The sequence below is a fragment of the Hesperophylax consimilis genome, chromosome 25 (genome assembly GCF_061612785.1).
Source record: "Hesperophylax consimilis isolate HC1 chromosome 25, BYU_Hcon_1.0, whole genome shotgun sequence".
NCBI classification, from domain to species: domain Eukaryota; kingdom Metazoa; phylum Arthropoda; class Insecta; order Trichoptera; family Limnephilidae; genus Hesperophylax; species Hesperophylax consimilis.
In genome coordinates, this window is record NC_142860.1 from 5,888,036 (window position 1) to 5,912,742 (window position 24,707).

Consider the following 24,707-nt stretch of genomic DNA (forward strand, 5'->3'; position numbering starts at 1 on the left):
ATCCTCAGTATTACCTTTTTGTTTTCAATTTTTAAAGAATTTTTTATATATATTTTATGTTTTATAATTAAAATACTTTTATTTATGGGTTGAGAAAGTTTACGAAGCTTTTAATTTTATGCCTGCATATGTGTACAGGGTGTATTAGCACGTACCCGAAATATTAACATAAAAAAATTTAACCAGCGACTCCTGACCATATATGGAATAGAACATATAGTAAAAAAAGGCATATTGCTGTTCGGCGCGCTTTTACAATCACAACGAAATAGCACGGCACCATTCGTCTCATTTTTAACTTTATTATTTAGTGTGTATGAGAGAGCGAAGACGTTTGTCGACATACTTACTAATAACAGCTGTTGAACACGAGAAGCCATGCCAATGACAGCGATGGAGTTAGAAGTTCTTTTTTATTGTTTCTAATTGAAAAAAAAATGTTACCGGACAGCAAAGTTCACAAAACATTTTTTACTCCAAATGTGCTAAGGATTAGCTGGTTAAAGTTTGTCGGGTACGTGCCGATACACCCTGTATATATATATATTTTTTATAAAAACTTATTTTTTGTTCAGTGCTTGGTGCCATCTAGTATAGAATCTATTTAGTTTGCACGAGTCGAGGTTCTCCACTGTCTACACATGAAGACAATACCTTGCGGCTACATTAGCAATGGCGTTTCTATCAAGTGTGATTTGCAAGAGGGCGCACCTCTGGCCGCCGGGTGCTCCGGGCCCCTGGGGCATGGGCCGGGTGCCCGAGCCACTGCCCGGGCCCGTCGTGAAGCTGGTCTGCTGCTCGTTCTGGAATAAAAATATAAAATTTATGTAATATTCGATGAGAATTGGATAATATTGGAGTCTAGTCAATTTAAAAGTACCTACACGACACATTAAGTAAAAAGACCTGTATCAATGTCACCGTTTACAGGTCAAATTTCGTAGAAAAATAAAATTGCTCGCATTCATTAGAATACGAATAATATAGAATTAATATCAACATTTTTGTACTAAAAATTCGATGTTTAATACTCACAATAAAAATAAAATATTTTAATTATATTGTTTGTAATATATTTTATTTTATTTTATTTTATGTGAAACAGCACAAGAGTCCGAACTGCTCCCAACCGTCTGGAGCCAGTGAGACTACGACATCCCCAATCGGGGTATGTTGTGAGGTTAAAAGTAATGGAGAGGGGAATGAGATGGGGAAGAGGACGGTTGAAAAGTACCTGGTTATTCAGATCTGGTCGCTAAACACGGCCAAAGCCATTTCAAGCAACGTATTCATTCTGAATGTTGTTCTTATTCCAAGGCGATACTGAAAGTATATTTCACTCTGGAACGTACAGAAAATATAATATATTTTACTTAAATGAGTAAAATATGAAGTAACACAAATTAATCAATTAAAATTTACTTGCTGACGCCGGGGTTTGAACCCGCGACTTCCAGATTGCTAGTTTATTTTATTTGATTTGTGCCAATTGTTAACCGTGAGTTACGTGAGTAATTATTTTTGGCAACCATTGTTTATTACTAACTCTAGCATGGAAAAATTAAACATCGTTCAAAGCCAAATCGGCGGAAGAATTGATGAAGGAGTAGAAGCGAGTGGAAAAATGGAACGGAGAGAATAGTTTTGTGAGAAAACATTCAATGTTTACATATCATTAGTTTGTGTATTAGACAGGACCGCCAATAAGTGTTTATTGGTGGTTGACAGAAAAGTGAATGAAGGAAAATTTCAAAATTGTGAGGTTTCGAAATTTAAAGGAAATGAGAAAAGTAAATCACAATGCGATTTCGGTATCAACACTGATGCAGGTCTGTGAGGCATGGAACTATCAGACGAAGCAAGAAATGCAGAGGTAATAATATGTTTCAAGCGATAGCGTATTAAAATGGGATTTACTAATGGGGTCATTTGAAAAAAACAGCTATAGTGACAACTAATTCGTCAAGCTTATGAAAGAGATCCTGATTTGTGTTGGACATTACTAGCAAATAAGCCAAGAATCAGTGTTTATAGCCACGATGAAATTCATTTCTAGAGTCTACAGAAAAATGTGTATTCCAACATGGAGCTCATAGCTTTTTAGCTGAATTCGAGAGAACGAACGACTCAGACACTCATCCTGATCTAAGATAAAACGGTGGAATGAAATTATAATGGAAGAATCGAATTTTAGAAACACTCGAGCAGAAAAAGGTGGCAAACACTCGAAACAACGCCCCGTGTCACCAAATGCTGTTGTTTACCTACTACTCGTACTTCAAAAAAGGCAACAAAGTCTAATATAAGCCATCAAGTCAATAAATCTCTAAAGGCGTTACAACTGTGGTCACCGTTACAGTTAACGATGTAGACAACGCCAACGAAATCTGGAAAAACAGCTGGATGTGACGAAGTTCTTCCAAAATGTTTGAGGCTACGGACAAAACTGCGGATCGCAAAACTATTTACATAAATTTTTAAAACCGGTGAAATTTTTTCACACTAAAATTATTGCGATCCTTAAACTCCACAAGCCACCAGAGGATCCGAAAAGCTACCAATCCATCTAGCCTTTAAGTACCATGTACAAACTTCTAGAGTGAGTTGTGCTTCGCAGGCTAGCTTCAATTCTGGAAAAAGTGGTTCCACAAAAATAAGCTGAGTTATAAGTGACAGACCACCATACTTTTAAGTTGTCAATTTTTCTGTGCAAGGGCCTCTGAAGACTGGGATATCTTAGGAAGACATATACATGGTTTTGGTATCAACTCGTGTACATTTCGATAAATTTTAGTGGATGATGTTCAACGTACCTGAGGCCTCGGTCTTGGGTTTTTTCTGATCCCCCGTCTCGCTCTGGCCTTGGCGGCGAAGTATATCCGGATGTAGACAAACACCATGATACACGAGGGGATGTAGAAACTGCCCAACGCGGAGTATATCACGTAGCCAATGTCTTCAGATAGCTGCAACAAACAGAAAAAGAACTTAGTTATTTTTGTGTGAAGGTAAAATTATGTTTTTAATGTTGTCTATATCGATGACCTAGCACAAATTTAATTAGCACAAATTTAATTTATTTCTATGCTAAATGAAGATCTATAACGTGAAATCTAAAAGTTATTTTTTTCAGAAAATAAAATTTTCGAAGGTTTGCTACATATATATAATTTTTTTTTTAAATTTTGATTTACAGATATACGAAATTTTAGCTCTAAGCCATCGATATTTTCAAAGTATGATATGGACTGAAATTTTTGCTGTGATCACCTTATCAGAAAATATATTGTGGACTTATACAAAATCTCGTATACCAAGAGAAAGTTGTCTTTGTCTGACTTTGCTAAAGAACATTCTGTTGTTGATGCAGTTACAGACTAAGACACATTGTGCTGTACAAATCAACGCTTATTTTGGCGTAGCCCACACATATTATATGTCGGAGAGTCACACTACGCAATAATCTTCCTCTTCTTACGGCAGGAGAGGGGGTCAGATTAATTAGAGAACTGCCGCGGAAAATCATTTGTCAATATGATCTATCATCTTGATAGCTGACAGCCGCGAGATCACAGCGCTCCGTAAGACAAGAGAGGGGGTACTATCATTTTCAAATATCGCTTGGCTAGCAGATCATGGTATATTATCATCGTCACACTTATAATGTGTCATCAGGTTTGACAGGTCTGTTTGGGATTGTATGGCAAGCAATATGGTGCTATGAAAAACGTTTTGATGCAAATAGCGTAATTTGTCGCCACCCTCAAAGTTGTCTCACATATATATCCTGAACATTAGATCAACATCGCCTCAGCTCATGCCATTCAGAATTATTTATGTGAAAGTCTGCAACGCATTAGTGCTTAATATCAGCAGCGTACCGGTGTCCCTCGCCACAAAAAAGCTACTGGAGAGACGGTGATGTGTGCGATAACCTTGTAATAATTAAAACTTGTGTATTTGCGCTTACACTTGCGATAGTGATGTCCTTACCAAGCATTACTGAGAAACAGCGATTTGTCTTGATTATGCCTATATTTTACTAGCTAGAAACCGACAAAAGTATATACATACTTTCATAGAATTAGAAAAACAGAAAAGCGTACGGAGTCTCTCCGATTAAAAAAACGCTGGATTTTATAAAATACATGGACTTTAAATCTGTTAAATTTACATTGGGACTGGGTTGGGATAATCTGGATCCTGACCTTGAGGTTCCCCACTTATTTATCATCCCCTCAGTTTTTACAAGACTCAAAAGCTAACGCCATCTATGGGTAAACTATTAGACTACTCCGAGTGCCGTCTATGGATGAGCTCTTAGAGTAAAATCAAGAATATAAAATTTTGTGACGGTTATTCGAAACGATTTTCATTATTTTTTACAAAATCTCAATTTTCCATTTTCGCTGTTATTTTTATTTCTTAAGTTGAATAACACGTGCAACGTGCTGTATGTAAGCAATGAATCTGTGTGATAACTGTTTTTGGTACATATAAAAATTATTAATCTTTTTTGGTATACTTTAAAAAAAAATTAAATCACAGACCCAAAAGGACCAAATTCAGTTGTAATGCGATTAAATTAACCAAATAGGACACAATGATTTTCATAGCATGACATGCAATTAATTTACAAGTGAACGTAAAATATAATGGCATCACTTTAGCACTATGAAAAGATATTTACATGAATGTAATTTTTTGATATAAAACATCATCTGATTTCCAAATTTTTTTGTATTTTGTTGTCGAGTTAAAAATAAGATTTTAATTTGAACAATTCTTCAAATTTTAAAGTTAATTTTCAAGTTCTGTGAAAGTTTTATTCAAATTCTGTTATTATTTCAGTTTTGTGAAGCAACTAGCCATCAATGATATAAAAAGAGAAATTGAATAAAACTTTCACAGAACTTGAAAATTTGATGAAATTTGATGAATTGTTCATATTTTGTGAAACAACCCGTTTAAGTTAGTTTCTAAGTTGATTATTTGATTTTGAAATGTAATTTTTTTTCCGAAAATTTAGTCAGTTAATCCACGAAAAAACATTATTACATTCAGTAATAAATCAGCTACAAAAAAATTTATAAATTCATCTCAGAATATTTTGGTTTGAGTTCGAATGATGTAAAAGCAACAAATTACTCCCACGACGTTAATAATCCGACTGGCTAGAATTTCTTCCACGTTTTTGAATGAAACAGCTATTTTTAGAAACAAGTGGGTTTTCGTGTAACTCTATGGAGGAAGGTTTGATACGTTTTTAAAGAGTGACTTAATATTTATTCTATTTTTTGTGCATATTTTGGGTTTTCAAGCTGTCTTGTAAAATCCGCGATATGTACGGAAAAATATATGAGTATTGCTATATAATTAAGAATCTCTTCAAATTATTGGTAATCCGAATAAAAATGGGATTTCAGGCCCTTAACGAATGATTCCTGATAAACTTTTAGCAAAATAGGAAAGTGCTATGACGAAAGTGCTATCACGTGTTAAAAAATCCTAATATTTTTGCATTTCGTCATTATATATTATCAAGGCAAAAGTGAATGAACACGTGTTCCGATATATTAGGAGTAAACTAAAAGTTTATCAGGAAACGCCCTGAAATCCCGATTTTAACCTGATTACCAACAAATTGAAGAGATTCTTAATACATTCGCAATACACATTTTTCTCCGTGTAGTTATTTTCAAGATGGCCCGAGGCAAAATGCAATAACTTCGTAAGGTGATTATAGATGATAGTATGAGTAAAAAAGTTATTTATCCATATTTATTTTTAGGCCAAGGAAGTTTTTTAAAGTGTTCACTAATATCTTATTTATCTAATATTTATTTTTAGGCCAAGGAAGTTTTTTAAAGTGTTTACTAATATCTTATTTTAAAATATGTAAAAAATATTGTAGGTACCGATAAAATTCTACAATTTTACCTGTGTTTTCTCGGGCGCCGCTATTATGCATATTTACCAATATGTGCTCATTTTCACTAGTTTTCTTTTCGTTATTTACACTACTTGTCAGTCTTTCTTTTACGAGTATAAAACAGTATCTCTTGTTCTTAAAATATACCTTCCGAGACGTGCTGTTGCAGGTAGTTAACAACAACAGCCCCTATTCGCCACCGCTGCACACGGCTCTCTGCATACCCGCATGGGTGTTTGGGGGGTTAGGGGGGTGGCAGGATGATTGGGATGCGACCTAAGGTAGTGTAGCAACTCCAGTGACTGCCAAAATATTCGCTGCGATAAATTCCAGATATTACTACGTAAAATATAACTATCCGATCATAACATTGTTAATAAAACTAGATGAACCTACCCCGCCACGCGTTGTTGTTGCTCATTCTGTCTGTGCAGATCGATAAACAATAGTGCGTGTTGATTTTCCGATGGTGCGGTTTAAAGAAAAAGCATGTTTCTCCAACAGATGTCACTATTTTTCAAAAATGAATGTTTTTACCTATCACAGGTGAAGTCAATATATAAATGTAAAAACACGCGTATTCGAATGCAATATATAAATGTAAAAACACGCGTATTCGAATGCAATATATAAATGTAAAAACACGCGTATTCGAATGCAATATATAAATGTAAAAACACGCGTATTCGAATGCAATATATAAATGTAAAAACACGCGTATTCGAATGCAATATATAAATGTAAAAACACGCGTATTCGAATGCAATATATAAATGTAAAAACACGCGTATTCGAATGCAATATATAAATGTAAAAACACGCGTATTCGAATGCAATATATAAATGTAAAAACACGCGTATTCGAATGCAATATATAAATGTAAAAACACGCGTATTCGAATGCAATATATAAATGTAAAAACACGCGTATTCGAATGCAATATATAAATGTAAAAAAACGCGTATTCGAATGCAATATATAAATGTAAAAACACGCGTATTCGAATGCAATATATAAATGTAAAAACACGCGTATTCGAATGCAATATATAAATGTAAAAACACGCGTATTCGAATGCAATATATAAATGTAAAAACACGCGTATTCGAATGCAATATATAAATGTAAAAAAACGCGTATTCGAATGCAATATATAAATGTAAAAACACGCGTATTCGAATGCAATATATAAATGTAAAAACACGCGTATTCGAATGCAATATATAAATGTAAAAACACGCGTATTCGAATGCAATATATAAATGTAAAAACACGCGTATTCGAATGCAATATATAAATGTAAAAACACGCGTATTCGAATGCAATATATAAATGTAAAAACACGCGTATTCGAATGCAATATATAAATGTAAAAACACGCGTATTCGAATGCAACGTTGTCTCAAAATTTCAAAGCAATCGGTGAAGATCTTTCGGAGATTTAAGATTTTGAAAAAACGAATATTATTTTTTTTATTTATATAGATAGATAGATGGAAAGAAGATAAATATACAAATTACGATAAGAGCTAAAGTGGTCAGTTTTTTTAATCCATTTCAGAATCAATATAATTAATTAAAGAATATCGCTCGTGGCAGAGAGGTGAGCTCTTTATTCCCGACCTAATGGTTTGAAACCCGGCGTGATTAAATAAACTAATTTACATTAACATGATGAGATCAATTAGAAGTATCAGTGCATAATCGTTATTGCTATATTTATAAAAAGGTTTTCGAATTCATCGAATTCAATAAACAAATGTGTACCTTATTATTGCGACAAAACCAATACGCAATCACACTTGTACACTTCTGTTTGCTGTATAGAATTTGGGTAGTGATTATAAGAATGTTGATGACAAATTTAACGCATCAATCACTAAATAAAAACAGGTCTTAGTAGAATTTTAATCATCCAAGCAGAACTGCCCAGCTCTGCTTTGATTTATTTCAATTTATTCATTGTACTAATCCCAATTTACTGTTTTTCCACCCTGCGTTGTAAAATATTTTGTTTTTTTGCCAGGTGGGCGTGAAATTCAAAATAAATATATAAACATACTGATTTAAAGAATTAACTGGATGACTATCGGCGCCTATCTATCTCGTTGACGGTGGAATTTTCCAAGATCGCTGACAAAGCGATCGAGTTCAACGGAAGGCGATGGAGATTTGATACACACTACTGGAGTTCAACGGAGAACAAAAATCGTCAGCATTAGTAAGGTAATTCAGTAGTTTAGTATACAAATAATTGATATCATTATGTCAATAAACGCACTCTCCGTAATTGACATGCTGTCATTTATCTACGCCTCGGAACGACTGAAGCGGTTGCCAGGCCGCTACTGACGTCAACATAACTCGTCAACAAGGTACAGTTATCTACGTCTCGCAACGACTGAAGCGATTGCCAGGCCGCTACTGACGTCAACATAACTTGTCAACAAGATACAGTTTTTTACGTCTCGGAACGACTGAAGCGGTTGCCAGGCCGCTATTGACGTCAACATAACTCGTCAACAAGGTACAGTTATCTACGTCTCGCAACGACTGAAACGATTGCCAGACCGCTACTGACGTCAACATAACTCGTCAACAAGGTACAGTTATCTACGTCTCGCAACGACTGAAGCGATTGCCAGACCACTACTGACGTCAACATAACTCGTCAACAAGGTACAGTTATCTACGTCTCGCAACAACTGAAGCGATTGCCAGACCGCTACTGACGTCAACTTAACTCGTCAACAAAGTACAGAGCCACGAACAAAGTCCAAAAGTTCAAAAGTGAAGCGGTTGCCAGGCCGCTATTGACGTCAACATAACTCGTCAACAAGGTACAGTTATCTACGTCTCGCAACGACTGAAACGATTGCCAGACCGCTACTGACGTCAACATAACTCGTCAACAAGGTACAGTTATCTACGTCTCGCAACGACTGAAGCGATTGCCAGACCCCTACTGACGTCAACATAACTCGTCAACAAGGTACAGTTATCTACGTCTCGCAATAACTGAAGCGATTGCCAGACCGCTACTGACGTCAACTTAACTCGTCAACAAGGTACAGTTATCTACGTCTCGCAACGACTGAAACGATTGCCAGACCGCTACTGACGTCAACATAACTCGTCAACAAGGTACAGTTATCTACGTCTCGCAACGACTGAAGCGATTGCCAGACCCCTACTGACGTCAACATAACTCGTCAACAAGGTACAGTTATCTACGTCTCGCAATAACTGAAGCGATTGCCAGACCGCTACTGACGTCAACTTAACTCGTCAACAAAGTACAGAGCCACGAACAAAGTCCAGCTCCTTCTAATAGTACAAAAATTCGCACAAAGTTTTAGAACCTCCATTAAAAAAATCTTAAAATCGTCACCTTAATTGGACAAGGTTCTAACTGACATTTTTTTGACAGATAATCTGTGAAAACAAAACCATTTATTTTGCTTAATTATGTAGCCAAAATTATTTTCAGGACCATCTGAGTAGTATTTCGATACATACTTATATGACGAAGTTTTCCCAAAAAGCTTTTATTTATTTAATTTATTTATTTATTTATTTATTTATTTATTTATTTATCAAAAGAAAGTACATATTACATATTGGATGCTTTGCCTGTCCAACTAGGAAAGTTTCAGCTTCCATTTAATTAACATGGTTCCAACATCACTTTAAACCACAGTTTTTAGTAGTTATTCACTTTGGTTGGATAGGGTTCTAACTTCGCCTTACCGTGTTCTGAGGCGTCAAAGTTTGAACAGGACGTGGCCCCAATCTTAGAATGGCATAATGCTCATAAACTGTTGACCAATTTCGACATTTAATATGGTGTAGAGCATTATTGTTGAACATATATTAATTGGAAATATTTAAATATTATGTCTTAGCTGATTACTTATGGTCTATATCTGCATATTTAGACGTCCTATATATATATTTTCTTTTAAAATATGTCAAATTAAAATACTTTACACAAGAACCAACCTAAAAAAAGACAACTCTTAAAGCGAAGCTTAATGTTATTAATAACTATTTTGATTAATCTTTATAGCAAATTGGTGTACATTATAAATACCAAAAAATATGTTTTAGATAAATTGAAGGTTTAACTATCATTTCGCTTGATTAGAATACAAATAAGAAAATAAATTACTCAATAAGAAATATAAATATAAACTACTTAAAAAAAAAATTCAATAGAAATTTACGAAAGAAAATAACTTAAAATACAGTATTATAGCTAATATTATCGGTGACAGTTTCACTTGATTAACTTTTTTGCTTTCTGATAAAATTATTTACAAAATAAATAAAAATCAGTTTTGTGCTTGATATCGAACGTTTCTAGACTCCGGTAAGTTTTTAGGTTCTCACGGCCAAAAGCATTTTTGTTGTTTGTTTTGGGGTGTTATGCCGTGTTGCGCTAACTCCTTCTTTAGCCGACGTTTCGGACAGCGTTGCAGTGTCCATCATCAGGGCAGATCCGGTAGATCCGAAGATGTGAATGATGTCTTCGGATCTACCGGATCTGCCCTGATGATGGACACTGCAACGCTGTCCGAAACGTTGGCTAAAGCAGGAGTTAGCGCAACACGGCATAACACCCCAAAAACAAACAACAAAAAAGTTTCTAGACTCCGTTTGTTAAGCGATTTTAATGCCTATTACCTACAATATAAGTTATACCAAGAATATACACATTTTTGGCTTGTAGCTTCCTCTTAACCCATCCAATATCCTTCGGCTGCACAACGTACCCAAATCAGGTATCGTCGTATGAAATCGTATCAAATTAAGTCACGGTATCACTGGCTCCAAATAATCGAATGTTAAAATTTAAAAAATAAAATAATTAATTGTTTATTAAGTTTGAAGACCACTGTAGTAGGCAGTAGTTGTTGCGAAGGCTTCGTGTTTAAGGGTTACTCTCCACCGGGGTGCAAGTGTTAGTGTTCTTGGGAGCTTCCATGCGAAGCGTAATAAACGTAGATTGTTTCATAACAGTGTAGTTTTTATATTATTCCAGAAGCACCCACAAAGGCGAACACCGTGCTCTTATTATGCTCATGTTTAAACACGGAAACAGCATGATAACCACGTATATTTTGAAGGAATACGGTTATAAAAGTGTTGGTTTCAATCATGTTTTTATATTTAAAAAGGATGTATAGTAATAATAGTATTATTTGGATTATTTGAATATCGCCGTTTTTGTGAAAAATCACCTCGAGGGCTCTCCACATATATATTATATATTTCTACAATAATCTCTCCTATTACTAAGCATAGACTAGTCAAGCTATTATCAAGTTATGGCTAACAGATTGCATCCACCGGTTTGTAATGAATTGGTTTGTAACCTAGATTGTGTCTCAAATTGGTTTGTAACCTAGATAGTATCTCTAATAAACTAGATAGTGTCTCGAATAAACTAGATAGTGTCTCGAATAAACTAGATAGTGTCTCAAATAAACTAGATAGTGTCTCGAATAAACTAGATAGTGTCTCGAATAAACAAGATATTGTCTCGAATAAACTAGATAGTGTCTCGAATAAACTCGATATCGTCTCGAATAAACTAGAAAGTGTCTCAAATAAGCATATCCGATTTTTATTTATATAAGATATCTATTCACCTAATCTCTACCTAAGTAATCAGGTTTTTCAAATATTTATAAATTTTTCAAACATTTCTAGGGATTATCTGTTCAGCGCATTACATATTGTACATTGGATTGTTGTAAATTCGGATTCTCTAACTTTTTATAATTCCACCCCTTAGTTTTGCAACTTTTCTTCAGTAACCCCCCTCAACTGTACTTCTAGTAAGGAAGTTTTTATGATCCACCAAACAAAAAACGAAGTTGAAACAAATTCTGACGTATTTCCAGTGAAAGTAACACCTATAAACTAATTATCTAACTAACTAAGTCATTTTGTAGCCTAATGTAAAAGTACTAATGCGAGGAGAAAAAGTAATTTAACATAATATTAAGTATTACCTTGGCGTTGTCGTCTTGTATGTTTTTAAAAATTGATATATTTACGAGTTGGATTTTGAAGAACAAAGCATCATACTTTTGAAGATTAGGTATACTTAGAAAACAGACTGTTACTCTTAGCTCTAAGCCACTGAATTGATATTAAATATATTTTTTTAAAGGAGTAAGCTGTTAGGGTGGCACGTTATACAACTCCAATTTGGAGTTGTGGGAAGCGGGTACAGGTAAAGCCGCCCCGGGGATCATTCATTGGATAACCAACACCTCTGCCATAGTAACCCCAAGTGGTTTGTTACGTTTACGCCTATTATATCTAAAAGGGATCGAAATGACAATCTAGCCTCGTTCAGTGGAAGCAATCTTCCCAACAAGCCATCAATTGATATGATTGGTGTAACTGTAAGTTAATTTGGGAGGCGGGTTTGTGCACCGCCGCCCCGGGAACCATAGTTTACCCCAAGTGGTTCGCTACGCTTGGCGACTTAACATGGGTGCCCGGATTCACGGGGGTGAGATTTGTTCAGATGCAACTGCGTGGCAGGTCGGATCGGGATACGATGGTTGACTCTCCAACTTCTCCAACCAAACTCTCCAGACCCATTGCTTTCTATTACAGTGGAAGAGATGGATTTATACGTACGTCATTCTTGGATACACTGACCCCAAATTACTACCCACCCCTCGTTCATTTTTTCATCCCAGAATTTACTCTTTTTAAAAAGAGCTTTCACACAAAATCCCAAAGATGAAAGAGGCCGGGAGGGAAATTAATTTCCTCAGGGCCTGTGTGGAGTAAATGTAAAAAATTCTGAAAACCGTTTTCTCTTTAATTAAAATTCATCGATTTAATTCCATGATTTGTGATTCCGACTTTGTATTGATCAGACTCAAGCATTTGACTTTATTGCCTTTGTGAAACACTGGCGATATCTGCTTCCATCCTCTTACGCGTCAGATAATGTATTATTATTTTTTAAGATTCCTTCCTTTCTTCTTCCGCTCCAAATAAGAAGATGCTAGCTAAAACCACTTGACGCCAGCCATGCATGATTTTTAGTAAAAGATTGGCTGTAAATCATGAGATTCTAATAGCACAGACATTTATTTGTTGAAAAAGTAATTTTTAAAAGGACCTATCTAATTAAGCGCTCCATCAATCGATTTATCGACTAAAAACATTAAAAAGATTTTTTTAAATTTAAAAAATATTTCAATCTATTTTTTTGTGGGTTTGTTGTAGCGTTATATATAACCCCGATAGTAGAAGAATATTATACAATTTTAACTTCAGCCTGTCTAGATTGCTTAAACAACCAATCATCCATTTTGATGTTCAATAGACTAACGCAATCCGTCTGACGCAAGCGAAAGCGAAAGTTCTGACGTGTCTGTTACTCTTCGGGCAGAAGTTAGTTCCCGAGAAGTTTAGTTTCCAGCGCGGAATTAAAACGGAACATTTATCCATTTATTTTCACGCGGGCCAAGTCAGATTTGCCGCTCGGATCGCGTGTCGAAAGTTGGCAGTTAAGTTTGCGAATTTCTCCGAGGTATTTTCCATTGTCTGAATTTTCCTAATGATAGTCATTTGTCGGCCTGACGAATGATACACTTGATGATTTCTCGGCGGATAATGTGGATTTCACCTTTACGCTTTCAAGTTTGAAAACTTTTAATTTAAAATTATAACTTTTAAAAATATTAAAGTGGCGTTCAAGATGTCCAAGTATACAAGATATACAATTAGTTATAAACGAGAACATAATATTAACCTTTTCCTTACTGTGCTAAAAAAATACACGCGTTCCGGTGCTGTGTAGTCAATACACATCTCAAAATAAGCGATTTAATATCGGAAAAATATGAATATTCATTGCTAATCGATTATGTTTATTATATTTTATATCAAAAGTGATAATAATTGTTATTTAATTACTGAAAACATGAAAAAAGCATCGGCAGATGCTAAAGAGACGTGCAAGGGGTCCACATCTAACGACGGTTCGCGGCCAACTGGCTAGCGGCTGGCGGCTGGCACAAACACAGCTGTGCGGAAACTGGTAAAGTAGAAGCAGGAGATGCAGAAGAATAACAAAGATGCTTTAGACTGATTGCATATCACAGACACCCGTAATTTAGATGTCTGCAGCAGGATATGCAGTTTAGGACCGCGAGGTGTGGAGAAGCCTGGTTAATAGGGGTTATTGGAGCGGGGGTCACTGCTCAAGAAGAAGAACGTACATAAAGACACCGGCACACATGAACACCTTGATCCTTGAGTCGTTCAGGTAGAGTCCAGTTTGTAAAGGCAGCTGGAGCTTTGTAGAACCAGTAGAAAGATGGTCAATAAAACAACGTATTACTTTTCCCGAGTACTGTCGGATGAGAAATGACTGCTTGTAACAGTCACTTCTCTATTATTGCGGGTAATATTGTATATTTCTCACAAATGTTTGTTAGGGGTAATTATTTCATATCATTATCTCCTCACAGCAATGCACGAGATAGTCGAGCACATTCTTTTAAAATGCTCGATAAGGCAGAAAATTAAACAACATTAATTACATTGGTCTCACACTTCTTTAATGATAGTATTTTATCAAAGATGTATTATCGTAAGATTAGGATAGCTTACATATAGCTTAGGGCCTTAAAGAGTCTGCGATGTGTGAATGTGGTGCGGTGCAGACTACCGAACATGTGGTCAACGAATGCCCGCTCCATTCATTCCCCGGCGGGATTGATGAGGTCCACATGGCGACGCCTGAGGCCCTAAAATGGCTCGCAGATCTAGATGTCCCCCTCTGACCCCCCACCATACGAAAGAAGAAGAAGAAGGATAGCTTACTATTTACAGGAGCAATAAAAACAATCTAAATAAATTTAAAAAAAATGGCACATCAGTAGTCACTTTTTAAGTATTTTTGTAAAATCAATACACATGTGTCTATCACGTCCGATATAACTATCGTTTAATTAATTTAAGACTGACATACTGTAGGGTATGATTTGAGATTTTCACGGCCAAAAGTATTATATAGATTTGTTTTTGGGGTATTATGCTGTGCTGGACTACCTCCTCCTTCAGCCAACGTTTCGGATAGCATTGCAGTGTCCATCATCAGGAAAGATGTGTAATTTATTATTACAGATCTTAAAATTAAATTAAATTACTCATATGCCCTGATGATGGACACTGCAATGCTGTCCGAAACCTTGGCTAAAGAAGGAAGTTGCGCAACACGGCATAGTACCCCAAAAACAAATCACTATAATGGCATTGTGTAAGTTTACAGATTAAAGGTAAATAAGCTTGGTAAAATGACTAGTTTCCAACTTGGTACGGGTAGGTAGGTTAAGTTTTATCACGATATAGTTTTGTATTTATGAGGCAAGGAATGAAAAATTGGAGTCAGAGGAACAAGGTTGTTTGATTTATTCAAAAGAACATGGCATCAGATAAATATAACGTTGATTGATCGAACGCAATATGAAAATTTGTTAAAGTAAATGATAAAAAGACAAAATTTACTAGGGCATCCGCAAGGCTGCTTTTCTTGATAAAATGTCCAAATTGTGGCAAGTTTTGATCATCAGCAACATCAAAATATAAGTGATGAGTTTTTTCTTTGAATTTAAAACGAACTATATTGGAAAGTTTATCATTAGAGGACCGAACTTTTTATTTGAAAACTATCATTAGACGAAAGACAACGATAGGAAAGATCCTGACATTAATGTCATTAATTATGAAGTTAAAAATATTCGTAGAGGTAATATCAAATGTAATGAAGACACACGATATGGTTACAGGGTGTCTTATTGTCATTAATTACTGGAAACCTAATGACGTACATCTCTCAATAAAAATATTTTGTTTAGCAGCGCAAGAGAGGCTTTCCAAGGTGAATACTAATTTTATTTTTTCCATATGCAGATAAATTGTATTGGATTCGCCTACATATTAAGGGAAAATAATATTAAAAAATGAAATATTTTCTTACTTATCATTTAAAAGAGTCATGACATGCCTCGCCGTAAAAATCATCCATTAAAATGATTGAGAAGATAGACAGCTGCAAAACTCTGTTTCAATACACACTCTTTGCTCCACTCTCATTCACACAAATCATTATTTTTTTCCTCAGACGGACATTGAAGTATTTATTTAAGTATTTCTTATCTTGTCTGAAGTAGATATTTTCGTCGATAATCAATACAGATTAAAAAAAAGTTCTTCTGCTGCAAAATAATATGTTTAGATAATTATACAGGGTTTTCTAATAAGAGGTGTTATTATGAATAGCCCGCTATTTCGGTAGATGTTACTTTTGAAGCTGTCATTTTTTAACATTTGACAAGTAGAAACTACGCTATTATTAAAAAAAAAAACGATACACGCTTCAACAGAGCATTGACATTATTAAAATTCACTTGAGTGAATCAAATGCAAATCATCTTGTGTGATAAGGCCCATTTCCACCTCGGTGGCTTCGTCAACAAGCAAAATTGTCACATCTGGGGCTCGGAAAACCCAAGAGTTATTGTTGAAAAGCCTCTTTATTCTCAACGTGTGACTGTTTGGTGCGGTTTATGGTCCGGCGGAGTTATTGGACCTTAATTTTTCGAAAATGAGGCTGGAGCAACAGTTACGGTGAATGGATTGCGCTATCGAGAGATGATTAATGGTTTTTCATGACTGGAATTGGATGGTATTGATCTAGACAACGCTTACTTTCAACAAAACGGCGCTACGTGCCACACGAGCAACGAAACCATTGATCTTTTACGATTGAATTTCAAAATGACACTTTTTATTGGAAAACCCTGTATTATGTATCACTGTAACTCTCGTATCTCTTATTTAGTCATTATTAGTATTATTTGTCATTTTATTGGGCTTATGTAAAATATTGTATTATTATTTGTTTGTTTTTTCAATTGTACGTAACCTCTATTTAATTGCATTTTACCTGTATTTTACAGTACGTAATTTTTATGCAATTGTAGATTTTTGTCTGTAAATTAACTGTGTTTTTGTAACTGGATAGTTCTCAGATACCTGAGAACATCTGTAAAACCCAGTATAAATAAATTAATATATCTTTTCTCATGCCATGTCTTTTCCGAACCTCCCCGTCATCTTCTACCGTTCAAATTTGAGATAAAATCGAAATAAAATACGTGAATACCGCACAAAAGTCCCAACTGTCTGGAACCAGCGAAACTATGGCAAATCCAATCGGGGTATCTTGTGGGGCTTGAGGATAACGATATGAGGAAGAGGAAAGTGTGGAAGTACTTCGTTATTCAGATCTAGTCACCAAATACGTCTAAAGCCATTTCAAACAACGCTTCAATTCCGAATTGTGGTCTTTGACCAGGGTGATACTTCCTAAGTATCTTTCGTTCTATATAATTTTAACTTAATTGCTTTATTTAGGTCCGCGATCTTCGGATTGCTAGACGAGAGTCTTACTCCTTGTTGGGAAAGCTTCACAGATGCACTCATAGATGGCAGTGCATAGAGCTTGCGTGGAAGTCCGCTAGATGGCAGCTAGTAGCCAGTAGTCGCCAGGAACAGTTAGAATGATCCCAGACAAACTTATTGTCTCAAATTTCAATTAGCCAGCTTCTAGTTAGCTCGACTATCGAGCCACCATTTTAATACGCGAAGTACTAATAAATCGCTGATTTATCACAAAGAACCAATTATTTACAATCTCCTTCCACGACGAGTTGGAGAACTGTTTGTGGGAACACAACACTCCTCAACCACGGAAACCATCAAAATTGTAAAAATGCGATACATCAAACTGCACGATTCAAATCATCTAAGCATTCTTTTATTTTTCTTGTTGGGACAAAATAAATTGATTAATCGGGGATTTTTATGCGATTTATTTTGCACGTTTTATTAAGGCTTACGAAATACTGCGTTATCAGTGGAAAAGTTGCGATTTGGGTCTAGATAGCGTGTGTGTGAGTTTGTGTGATACCCTGGTGATATGTGGGAGTTTGTAAGATTTAAGCGGTTCCATCATTGATTAATAGGCATCTATTTCTGAGAATAAGATTGGCAAGGATGTTCATGAGAAGTTCCTAGGCTTGCTGTGATCCAAATATGTGAAACCGTAGGATTAATAAATATAAAAAACTAGAACACGATTGGCGGGTAGTGACAGGGTGAGTGATTTATAAGCACTTTGTAAGGTGTTTGATTAAAAGATGCCGGTCTCAAAAACAGTTTAAATTAACAAACAAGCCATATGAAAAATTAAAATTTCTCGCGTGTAGCCGAAGGTTAAATAGTCTATTGGCGAAAGATAAACTTCCGAATCCAAAATAGACTCTAGTACTTCGATCCGGATTCAGAAAAGACTTGCATGCAATGATCTGGATCCAGAACAGACAATTTTATAGCGATCCGGAAAAGACTTGCATTCAACAATACGGATCCAGAATACACTTTTCTGCAGTGATCCGGATTCAGAAAAGACTTGCATGCAACTATACGGACCCAGAATACACTTGCATCCATTAATTCGGATTTTGAATAGACTTGCATGCAACGATTTGGAACCAGAATGGACTTGCATGCATTGATTTGGATACTGTAGAGACATGCATACATCAAAACCGGATTCTGAATAGACTTGCATGCGACGATCTGGATCCTGAATAAACTTGTTTGTACTGTATGCAGCGATTTGGATCCAGAACCTTCCCAAAGTCACTTAACCTTTCCACAATACGAGAAAAAGAAAATCAGTTCCACGAATATATATTGTAAATGTAAAAACTCCAAAACTGATAAAGTAACTTTTACAAAAAAAAAAATTCAAATCAAAATTGACAAACTCCGTTAAATAAAAATGTTAAAATAAACCCTAAAAGTAGCTTAGAAAGTCAATGTCAATTTCAGGCAAACTTTAACCCTTTTATCACAGCCAGAAAGTTTTTATTGACCCAAGTTCAGAGGAGCTGTTTTAGTGTGCCAAACTTGCTATAATCTCGCCGTAGAATTATTGATCAGTCGTTCAAAGAATTTGATGTGTTTTTGGCACTGAACAGATAATCCATAGAAATGTAATGAATACCGATTTAAACTTACGCGAAACTGTTTTCGCTGATTTGTATTAGTCTTTTCGACTATTATGCCTTTGATAGGACAATGAAGAAGTTTGGGTATTGTTACGGGTGCATAGTTCGTTTGATAGTTTCCCGTATCTTAGCAAATAGATTAGAATCTTTGAAGAACATAAATCAGACGGAATCAGAATGCTGTCCCTGTTCTACCGGTATTTCAATTAAAAAGATGATCCGAGGTACTTGCGTCAAGAATCAACCCCGGAAAACACACAAAAATTACGCATTTGTACACGATTGACTTTAACCACTTCAAAACGGTTGACTTTACTACAAGTTTCTGTGTTCACCGGCTCTGTTGATTTAACTACTCGTTCCCGTGTTCACCGGCTCGGTTTATTTAAATACTCGTTATCGTGTTCACCGGCTCTGTTGATTTAACTACTCGTTCCCGTGTTCACCGGCTCGGTTTATTTAAATACTCGTTATCGTGTTCACCGGCTCTGTTGATTTAACTACTCGTTCCCGTGTTCACCGGCTCGGTTTATTTAAATACTCGTTATCGTGTTCACCGGCTCTGTTGATTTAACTACTCGTTCCCGTGTTCACCGGCTCGGTTTATTTAAATACTCGTTATCGTGTTCACCGGCTCTGTTGATTTAACTACTCGTTCCCGTGTTCACCGGCTCGGTTTATTTAAATACTCGTTATCGTGTTCACCGGCTCGGTTGATTTTACTACTCGTTCCCGTGTTCGCCGGCTCGGTTGTGGAATGATTTGTCGAACTTTGTGTATCATCCCTTTTACAACACAGATCTAATCGAGACCCAGAATAACTTCTTGTTTTTCATTAAAAAAGTTCTCTCGACCGGATCCCCAAATGTGATATAATAATCAGGAAGCTTATTATTAATATATATATTTTTTTAATTATTGCAGATTATAATAGCGATTCTCAAACGAAATTTTGAAACAAAAAATTATCAAAATTATTTAATTTTAAAATTATCCATATTATAAAATATTCAAAGGTTTTGTTAATAAATTTTTTTCAAAAATATTCTATGTACCAAAATTTTAAAAACTTTATAAGAGCGAAAAAATTACAAAAAAATAGAGTAAGAGTAAATAATGTAGAATAAAAAAAGATTATCTGTAGGTACATATACTAAAAATATTGAAGGAGACTAAGTGCTTAACTGTTGAATGACAAGTGGAAAAAATTGACGTTTCCCGAGAGGCAGTTAATTATCAAAGTAAGTTTTCAAAGGGGCAACAGCTAGCAACAGGGCAAAACTAAGTCTGCGAGATAAATACTGTTGGAAATATTCACGAATAAAAACCTAACTTGTAAATTTATTATGAATTCTTCGACCATTATCAATATTATAATTTTTATCACGCCTCTGTGTAGAGTTATTATAAATGTTTAACAAATAAAGTAAAGAATTGCCTAAAGTAATTCAAAAGTGAGTTAACTTTGAAGGTGCAGACATGCTCACAGAACACTTCTGTCAGTTAACCCTTCAGCTGTTATTACTGTGAAAAGAAAATCTTTTTTATCACTATCTTTGGAGCGGCAGACAGTCATAAAACATATAACATACTATACTGTTGTCGTAAACATTTTCTGACATTCCAAAATCTAAATAATTTGTTTCTTGCATCGTATTTTATGATATCATTTGAATGTTTTTAAACCAAAAACACACAAAAAAAACATGCAAAATTAATCTTCGAAAGATTTTGTGATCATTTAGGTACATTATTTTTTTAATGTTAGTACCGTACAAGAGTATCAACTGCTTCCACTGTTCGAATCTAGATCGATTAAGGCATCACAATAGGGATATGTTGTGAGATTGACGGGAGAGGAGAAAGGAAGGAGATGGGATGGAATGAGATTTGTAAATACCTGGATATTTAGATCTGGTTACCAATCACAGTTAAAGCCATTTTGAGCAACGATTTGGTTCATAATGGTCTTTCACCAGGCGATACAGATATAATCTACTACTTAATGGAATTTTACAAAAACTACTTTTAAATCAGAGCTGTACCACAAATAGTAAAGATTCTTATTCCTATAAGACTACTCTCCGTCATTTCGACTAATACTGCGTTCATTTATGATGTATCTCTTTAAGGAATGCACTAATTGCGCTAGTTCTCCGTGCTAACTCAGTCAAGTAGAAGAAATAGATATTTCTATTCAGTAGCAAAATACTTTTTTGTTTTTAATTTTCTTGTGATTTATGTCATTACTAATTTTGATCTCTAAAAGTAAATACCATTTTAATAAATACTATAATCTATAAACCTGATTTTATTATGATTTTTTAAAGCATATAAAGTTGTTTCATAAAAGTATTCGAACCCTTCGTAAACAAAAACAGCATTTAGTGAAGGTTGACAGCAATGTTAGTCAAATTGACACATGATTGGTGTTTTGGGGTTAGTAAAAATTTAAAAAAATATTTTTATTTATGATTTGATAGATAAGTTGAACGATATCATTTCATGTTTATAAGTATTTTTTCCAAAGATAAGTTTGACTGATGTGTGGGAACTGATCCGTGGATGGAAAACTTTTTCAAATTAATTTCACCCCCGACAGAAGCAATACAGATAACGTCAAAAAAACTTAAGCTATCAAAACTAACGACAGGACGGGTATGATACAACTTTTATTTTTATTTTGCGAAGTCCTTGAGTGTTATTAAATACAAGTTTTTGACAATTTGTTATTTTTGGGGACCGCGAAAACTTTCACTTGCGTCTACTGGTGTTGTCTATAAAGGTGTTTATAAAAAATATCACCAATTTAGCTTAGCATAAAATCTTTAAAAGAAGAGTCTAATTAATTCTAATCTACAATCAGTGCAAATAAAAATATACTAAATCCACAAATTAAAACTCAAAAAGCCACAATGAAAATTATACTGAAAGTTCCTTTGAGAACTAGCACTGACGAAATCTTCACCAATCTTAACATCATGTCAATTAAAACTATATTCTAAAACTATACTCATTTACATTCATAAGTACAAAACCCAAGAAATAACAACAAACACGTACAATAGAAACACAAGATCTCATTGTCAAAAACTTATCCAACAAATAACTACTAATACAACTTTTGGGCAAAAAAGCTTCTTATATCATAGTATTAAACTCTACAATAAAATACCACTCTCACTCAAAAACCTCAACATTATAACATTAAAATCTCAAATAAAAAGCTAGATACTTAATATAGGGAGATCTGAAATAGAAAATATTCTGATATCAAACACAGACTAAAACCGAATCTACTAAACTGAACTATATGAAAAAACATTATCTTACTTATTTTTAAATTATTTAAAAAAAAAGTTATACCACATGATATATGTTTATAACTAAATTCATATGTTACTTTGTTGTAATATTAATTTCTTATAATTAAATTATAATATGTTAATGAAATCCTCAGCACGGGAGATCCCAGTGAGGATATCATTATCTCTATATGTTACTAAGAAAAGAAGACAACATGATAAAGACAGAAGTTAAGCGGTCCTTTGGGCCCTAGTGATAACAAAAATTTACTTAGATTTTGTTAATTGCTCATAGAATTACTTAAAATTGTTTGTTAGACAAGCTTTGCAATGAAAAATAAATTATGACCAGCAAAAATTTTTATGCAAATAATGAAAAATGAAATAAAATATGTTTAATTTTTTTATTTTTTTTTTCAAACAGTGTTTTTTTTTGGTTATTTTACAATTGTTGGGTGTGTTAAGACCATCAAGCTAGGCAAATGCCCGTGATGTGGTGGACTTTATCTTTGTTGATACTTTATCTTGAACGTTAAAAAAACTAACATACCGGTAGCCTGCAATACACGGTTGTGACGCTAATGATAAATTAATATTTAAATTTTTTTTTCAAAATACCCCAAAATTAAATTACTATAAATATCTCGAATAATTCGGTACATAATTGACTGAGTTCGAAGTTAAAATTTTTTTTTTTTTTTTGCGAAGTTCTATTTTAACTCAACTGTTATGTATTTCGTCTGTCTGTAAATGTATTTGTACGTTCCTTTTCCATTTCAAGACGGTGGCTGTTTTAATGTTTCAATAAAGATGATTTTTTCAAATGTGAAATCATCATGTTTATTTGGAAATTTTTGTTAGCATTTTTTCATAATTATTGTACCTACCCGCTTGAAGAAAGTTTGAAAAAAGATGAATTATTTTAAAATTAAAAAAAATGTTACAGAAAATATATGGTTTATAGTTAACTTTTAATTATAATAAGTAAAGGCCCGAACAAACCGCCGCGATCAAAGCGCGTCCGCGATCCCGTGCACGGTGGCGATCAGATGTTGTGTATGAACTTGTAGCAACGTGTTCACATCGAAGCGTTCTCTGATTGGCCGCGGCGTCCTGTGCAGCGTCTGGACGCGGCGATCGCTCGCGTCCGCGATCAGTTGCTGCTTGCAGGATCTGCACGCTGTACGCAACGTAATTATCTCTGAGTTTGTGGTATTTCTCATGATGTCGGATACAAATACAGAGAGAATGATCAACGAAATTAGCAAGCATCGTTTACTTTATGACACTTTACATCCAGAAAATAAAAATAATAGAAAGAAGTATCAAGTTTGGAAAGAAATGGGAATTATTGGGATTAAGTGGTAAGTTTTAGAAAAAATATATTTATTTTTATAGGACATACATTTTTATGAATTAAAATTTTCACGAATTAACATCTTCTGTTTTCACCTAGCGATATTTGTTTATACTTGAGTAAATATCAATATTATATCAGTGAACAAAACTACAAAAAAAAAAAAAAAACACGCCTCTTTTAGAAATTATTTTCTCTTAAAAAATTGTATCAGTAATTTTTTCACAAAAATTGTACTAGAAAAGAGATACGTACAAAAAACCAAACCAGATTCGTCTCCAAACATGATTATGATTATTTAAATGGTTCCCGCTCCGAGCTATACCTACCACACAACCGACACGAACGTACGAGTGCCACGGACGCCAGCTGATCGCTAGTTGATCGCTAGTTTGGTGTGAACGGTTCTGCACGCACACAGGACGCTCACCGTGCATGCCATCGCGGACGCAAAATGATCGCGGCGGTTTGGTCTTGCCTTAAGGCGTTTAATACTTACGTATTTCATGATTTCGGGGGTAATTTTGGTTTCGATTTATTAAATAAGAAAAAAAATAGAATTTATGCCAGATCTGCTGTTCACAGAAAAATTTTATCAATTTTTTTCTTGAACGAATAATTACCTTCATTGTTTTTTCTGGGCAAAGAAAAATAGATAGGGAGTTTAAATTGATGTCAATTATTTAAGTCACACGTGTTGATTGATTTTGTATTCAGTTTTGAAAGCTGAAATAAACACAATGCACAACCCCCAGAAACCGAACCTTTGGTGGGTGGTACTTAGGGTTAGATGCCGAAATTACACACACGTGAAATTATTTCACATTCGAATATTATCCACACTACTAGAAATACACACGGATAGAATTTAAAAAAAGACGATATTACACATGAAGAGAATTACACATAATGGAATTACTCACATAAAAAAAACGTATCCTAACTTAACTTAAGAGGAACGTCATAAACCATCAAAATTCCCAACTAAACT

At 34.7% G+C, this 24,707-nt stretch overlaps 1 protein-coding gene across 1 annotated transcript in view; it reads right to left on the bottom strand.

Moving 5' to 3' along the window:
* Window positions 1–23,582, bottom strand: part of LOC149411473 (tyramine/octopamine receptor-like) — a 109,716-nt gene extending 86,134 nt beyond the window's left edge. The window contains exons 1-3 of the mRNA XM_089646663.1: window positions 23,442–23,582; window positions 2,814–2,966; window positions 655–803 (exon numbers count right to left, since the gene is read on the bottom strand). Coding sequence (XP_089502789.1) covers window positions 655–803; window positions 2,814–2,966; window positions 23,442–23,582 — 443 coding nt within the window. The remainder of the gene's footprint in view (window positions 1–654; window positions 804–2,813; window positions 2,967–23,441) is intronic.
* Window positions 23,583–24,707: the final 1,125 nt, after the last annotated feature.